General features: G+C 39.6%; 1 protein-coding gene across 1 annotated transcript; it reads right to left on the bottom strand.

Moving 5' to 3' along the window:
* Positions 1 to 778: 778 nt before the first annotated feature.
* LOC146625976 (uncharacterized) lies at positions 779 to 4708 on the bottom strand. The gene is made up of 3 exons (XM_085362224.1): positions 4671 to 4708; positions 3552 to 4232; positions 779 to 1183 (listed from the first exon to the last, which is right to left on the bottom strand). Exons 1-3 carry the CDS (start codon positions 4686 to 4688, stop codon positions 779 to 781), a joined length of 1104 nt encoding a protein of 367 aa, XP_085218350.1. The 5' UTR covers positions 4689 to 4708.
* Positions 4709 to 6474: the final 1766 nt, after the last annotated feature.

Below are 6474 nucleotides of genomic sequence, written 5' to 3'. Positions count from 1 at the left end.
AAATGAATGTCAAAGAGCCTAGTCACATTCAGCTTCTTAAAAATTGCTATTAATGCCTTGTTCCTTTCTTGAACATAGACCTGACATTCTAATAGTACATGCTGAACAGGTTCCAGTTCACTGCAGGGCAAATAATAGTGCCGAAGGATTTTGATCTCCATTGCCGTTTACCTTATACACCTCAGATTTCTAGTAGAAAGCAGAAACATGCCACCTGTAAATGTTTATCTAATGACACTGCAGTGATTGGGTGTATTAAGAGTGGGAATATATCTATTTGTCTATTTATCAAGCCATGATGGTTACTGGTTATTAAACACCAAAAGCATCCATGGAAGTACTGAGACTAAACACTACTTTTTGTAGGGGGATAAGTGTTAAAATTCCTTTTAAAACACACACGCACACACACAAACTAATGTAAATATTTATACTTGTGCCTTCCTAGTTATAACATTCAGGTTTATTCACTGCAGGTCCAGATATCAGAGCTACCGCATCAGATCCAAGTGTGTCATCAGCTGACACTTTTTACAGCAGATTCCAGCTGAACTCTGTGGAGCCTGATCTCAAGGTTTTGAAGTCTGACCCTGAAACCAGAAGAGGATCTTCAGATTGATTGTGATACAGTGATTTCAGTCCTGCATGATCACGCTGATGTTTGCACAGAGCAGAAAATGAAGTGAATGTTTTTGCACATTGGTAACAGTGAAACAGTTTATTTACAGCGTGGGATTGTTTATGTTCGGAGTATGAACCGAGATTCCTGAAGCTCTTGTCACAGCTGAAGTTCTCTTCCGTGTGTACCTTCATGAAGGTTACGACTACTTGATTGTGTGAAACATTTCTCACAATGTCTGCACTTGTATGGTTTCTCTCCTGTGTGGACTCGTTTATGTCTTTTAAGATCATCTGCAGTGAAAAATGATGACCCACACTGGTCACAGATGTTCTTTTTGACCCCACTGTGAATGAATTCATGGCGCTTTAATTCACTTGGAGTGGGGAAGCCTCTCCCACATTCTTTGCAGAAGCTCATTTTGTCTCCAGTGTGTCTACGTTGATGTATTGTAAGGTTCCACTGATGACTGAAAGTTTTTCCACAAAGGTCACAACAAAAGTCTTTCCCACCACCACAGTGACGACAGGGTCGAGAACTGGATCCATCTGTGTTGCTCTGCTTCTAAACAAAGATACAAAGAGTGTAAGTCAGGGAATTCCTTCAACATTTTTATCCTGAACGTCGCCTCAGATAAAGAGCATTTCTGCCAATATCCAATTACATTTTACTGTTTACATTATAACACTCAGCTCACTGGGCTACAATAAATGTCTTTGATGTAGAGGAACAGCAACAAGCACTGGTACCCTGTCTGCAGACATCCTTTCACCATACTATGAGGACATGTAAATAAAACTTACAGACCATTAAAAAGAATTTGATTTTGAGGGGGTCAGGTGGGATGCACTGATTGGTTTTAGTTAGATGACCTTCCTGTTGTTCAGTCAGTGAATACAAGTAAAATGGACTGGTTCTTACAGAGCACTTTTCTACTCTGAGCACTCAAAGTGCTTTATGCAACATACCTCATTCACACTGTTAGATCCCAGTTACCCCTGTACAGGTGGTCTGGACAGCTCTCCATCCTTTGGATCAGAGTCGCTTACTCCCTACGGGTATTATCCTGATAGGTGAAGTTGAGACTAGTTTAAGCCGGCGGCGAGGAGATTCGCTCAGCCTCTAACTGCCTTCATCTAAGTGCCCGCCCTGCACTTCCTTTGACTCTATGCTCTCATTTGCAACCTTAATGAAACATATTTGTAAGCCACAGTTATTAACGGCAGCTCTCCTCTAATGATCTATAGCACTTGTTATTGTGCTGAGTAAAATTTTGTGACCTGGACAGTACATCCCAAGGACGTATTATAATGAAGTACTAGAATAACCTATAAGAACCTAAATCTGATGTTATGGGTTAACACACAAAGTCTTACCATTTACTGTTTTAAGAAGGTAATAGAATCAATGTCCACAATTCTGACTTTGAATTAAGATAAATAATTTTTATTAAAGCAAGATTTCAGCAGGCGTTAGCAAACAGCTTAATTGCAATTTAATCAATCAAATCCAAATAATCAATTTATCACACTATAAACTAACTATTTTGTTGCTGAGTGACTACAACCGTTGTTGAGGTGTGTCTTCTTTTAGGAGGGAAGGAGGATCATCGTGCGCACTGATAGAATCCAGTTTCCAGTACAAGGCTCCCCGACTTCACCTTCTTGACTCTGATCCTAACTCAGCATACGATGAGTACGCAGTTTAAAATTCATAATCCAATCAATCGATCCACAGTGAAGGGCTATGACTTCTCCTCTGTTGTCCCTCTCTCTAAGTCTTTTCACCGCAGATCTTCAGTCTTCTCGTATCCTACTTACCGGCTCGGGACTAGAAGAAAAAGCCCCTCTCTGCTTTTGCCTCCCATCTTTAACACCTCTACGGACACCATATAATACAGATAGTTTTTCTATACTTGAGGAATTTCTAGGGCAGTGGTTCTTAACCTGGGTTTGATCGAACCCTACGGGTTCGGTGAGTCTGTTTCAGGGTTTCGGTAAAGCCTCCGCCGTGACATGCACGGCTCATCTATGTCTTGAATTTGAAAAAAAAAATTGTATTTTATTTTTCGCTAAAGAGGTGCATATGGAACTGGTAGCGTTCGGTACCTCCAACAAGGTTAAGAACCACTGTTCAAGGGTGACTGTAGCTCAGAAGGTAGAGCAGGTCATCTACTTCAGCGGTCCCCAGCCTTTTTTGTGCCACGGACTGTTTTATGTCTGTGTATATTTTCACGAATCGGCCTTCAAGGAGGGGAGGATAAATGCAACAAAATAAAACCAGTACCCAAAAAAAAAAACGGGAAAAGACCCAGGGAAACCCAGTTAACGATAAAAATGATTAGTGGCGACTGCTGATCTACATAATCCACTCTGCATGTCACAAGATACTAACCCCAAGCTGTTCTCCGATGGATCCAATGGAGTGTGAATGTTAGATAGAAGAGGGAGAAATTTTCACTTTGTATTATATTAGGAATGTTTTAAGAGATTTGTGAGAGTTGACTGAATATTCTGTAAATGAAGTATTTTTATATCCCATTGAGATTTTAATTTAAGGTTAATTAACATAACGCTTCAAAAGAATTGCAACTGTAAATCCTCAAATATGGCTACAAGGTAACAGTAACCGTTGTTTTTAATTAGATGACTTATTATGTTCTTTACTGACACTGTCAAAATTCCAGCAGCCATGGCAAATGTAATGTGGGCCTAAATATGGTACAACGTGGATATTGTGAATACAGAAAAGTAATAATGAACTTTTTTCATGATCATGGATGAAAAGAAATAATGATTGAAATCTGATCATCAGCCAGCACTGCTGTTATAGCTAGCAGAATTACTAACTTGCTAACAAGTTACTTACTTACTGAGCAGAGTTGATCCAAACAGTGACACTGAAATTAGAAGATAAAAATATAAATACATACCTCACAATTACTGCACTTGTAGAGTTTCTTTCTGGAGTGCATTTGGTGGTGTTTTCTCAGGTAACGTGGAGATTTAAAAGCCTTATCACACAGGTCACATTTATAAAGTCTCTCATCAGCGTGGGTAAACATGTGGAATTGTAAGTGTGCATCTGTTGTAAACAGTTTCCCACACTGATCACAGAAGTAAACACCATTTGCAGTGTGAATGCGTTGGTGTCTATTTCTGTTCCCTAAAAGGCTAAAAGTTTTCCCACAAATGTCACAGCTGTACGCCTTAATTCCAGAGTGGGTAACTTCATGCTTTAGTAAGTTGCCACTGCAATTAAAAGTTTTACCACACTGATCACAGGTGTACGGTTTGACTCCACTGTGGACAAGCTGGTGTCTTTTTAAGTTTCCAGGTTGGGTAAAAGATTTTCCACACAAGTCACAGCTGTGCGGTTTATCTCCACTATGGATGAGTTGGTGTCTTTTTAAGTTTACTGTCTTGGTAAAAGACGTTCCACACAAGTCACACCTGAATGGTCTCATCCCAGTGTGGATGAGTTGTTGAATTTTCAGGTTAGACTTTCCAGTAAAATCTTCTCCACAATCATCACAGCTGTATGTTTTCTCTCCCTTTCTTCTGTGAGGTTTGTCGGCCTCCTGAGAGCGCTGCCTTCTCGCTCCATGTTGGTCCTGCAGTGACAGAGATACAAACAGAGGCAGTGAGTGAAATGCAGTCGTGGAACAAACTGAACCTGCCTCCATTTTGGAATCAAAGATGTCAACAAACACATTGTAGGTGTGTTACCACCACCTTCTGGTGATAGTTTCACATTACAATGATGTGCTACAATGAGAGTTGGACTGAAAATGACATTATTAAAGAAATATTGATTACTTGAGAAAATCTTGTACTTCATAACAAATTCTGAGTCCAACTGATGACATTGTTGTTTCAATGTGTTCTGATAAAATGTGATCTTTGTATTTTCTTGTAACTTCTGTGGTTTTTGTTTGTGAATGTAGCTTCTCTATTTATGGAGGAGCCCAGGATGGAAAAGATAAAGCTGCTGATAACAACCAGCTGTGCACACAGTTTCAATAACAGTGTAACTGAGATATTTTTCTCACCTCCTGTGTTGAAGTCATTGTTTCCTTTGTAGTGGCTGAGCTGAATCCAAATGGCTGAAACTGTTCCTCTGCTGCTCCACCAGACTCTTCTCCTCCTGTTACTCAGCTGGGACACAAAAGTATAGATATGTATTTTATCCCTTATGTGATAAGGCATGTGATCAAAAGTGGGTCAATTACACTTCTTTAGGGAGAACCCCTACCAGGGTTTAAAAAGCTGGTACTCTCCACCATCCACAACTGGACAATAAAGTTTATTGTGACCCTGATACTGCAGCAGATTGCTCTGATTGCCCATGTATGTCAATAAACAAACATTATGCTTGTAAATAATTAAATGTGCTACTACTGCCTCTACTTCCGCACACTTGGGATTTTTTTTTCATTCTAATGTGAAGTGTTTGTTGTGTACTAAGAAATGATGGCATAACATCACCTGATTTATGGGTATCATCTAGGCAGAGTGGAATTAAGAATTACACCTACAGGCCACACTGACCTGTGGATGTGAACATAGGTAGCTCTTCTGTGTTGTGCCATCTGCATTGCCAGAGGTTGTTTGGTTTCCTCAATGTATAAATCACGGCATTCCTCCTGACACTTAGACTACATTTAGAAAAAAACATGTCTGAACTGTTTCAATACTGCTGACATGAGGGATCACTAAGAGTTTTCGTTTAACCAGCAGCTGTCCTTCTCTACCGCCTGGGGCTTACTTTAGGTGCCTTCTCAGCTTAGGCTTTCCTCAACACTGTGAATGGGTTGGATAATGGCAGGTATTATGTATCCTGAAACAAGATAACATTCTTTAGTAGGGCCAGGACTCTCCAGTCAATTTACACCTACAGGCCAGTGGGAACTCTTTCAATGATGAGACATCCTGGACCGGGAGGAACGCTAGTTTGAGCAGAGTCAAGGAGGCCATTTACGCGAAAATGGAAAGACCATCTCTGAATCGAGGAGGGGGCCTAAAGGCACATCTTTCATGATCACTAAATTTCCCCTTGTGGGACAACTAAAGGTTTATTCTATTCTATCTTACAATGTTGTGATTCCAGCCATTCCCCAACTCTCTGTGAATGGTACTCATGGCCATTGATCAGTGGTTTTTGGTCAGTGGTCATGAGAATTTGCATATTAATGATCAAGGAACTGACCTCCCAGCCCATTGTTTATTCAGTGGGTGAATTTCAGTCATTGTGCAAAAGTATTGTTTATGCAGTCAGCTGAGACTGAAGAAGTCACTTGGAATTAGTGATGAAACGTTTCTCCCGGTATGCAAAGGTTTTGGCACCCCTGATAATATTCAGGATTGTTCTTCATAATTCATTGTTTTTTTGGATCAGTAATTTCATTTAAATATATCATATAGCAGACAAACAGTAATATTGAGAAGTGGAATGAAGTTTATAGGATTTACAGAAAGTGTGCAATAGTTACTGAATTAGGCAGGTTCATAAATTTAGTCACCTCAACAGAAAAATGACATCAATATTTAGTAGATCCTCCTTTTGCAGAAATAACAGCCTCTAAATGCTTCCCATAGCTTCCAATGAGAGTCTGGATTCTGGTTGAAGGACCATTTGTCTATACAAAACATCTACATTTCAGTTGGACAACTCATAAAACTATGAAGTCATATACAGTGGGATGCAAAAGTTTGGGCAACTTGTTAATAGTCATTATTTTCCTGTATAAATCGTTGGTTGCTACAATTAAAAATGTCAGTTAAATATATCATATAGGAGACACACAGTGATATTTGAGAAGTGAAATTAAGTTTACTGGATTTCCAGAAAGTGTG

Source organism: Diplotaxodon limnothrissa, linkage group LG9 (assembly GCF_057381915.1).
Source record: "Diplotaxodon limnothrissa isolate DT_005_m linkage group LG9, D_limnothrissa_male_GT1.1, whole genome shotgun sequence".
Taxonomy (NCBI): Eukaryota; Metazoa; Chordata; class Actinopteri; order Cichliformes; family Cichlidae; genus Diplotaxodon; species Diplotaxodon limnothrissa.
Note: the sequence above shows the minus strand (reverse complement) of the source record. Positions and strands in the feature narration are given on the sequence as shown.

Bases quoted from the DNA above. Each gene is read 5' to 3' on its own strand.
- LOC146625976 (XM_085362224.1), bottom strand. The intron at 1,184-3,551 runs GTATGTATTTAT...ATCTTTGTTTAG, and splicing joins ACAAGTGCAGTAATTGTGAG to AAGCAGAGCAACACAGATGG.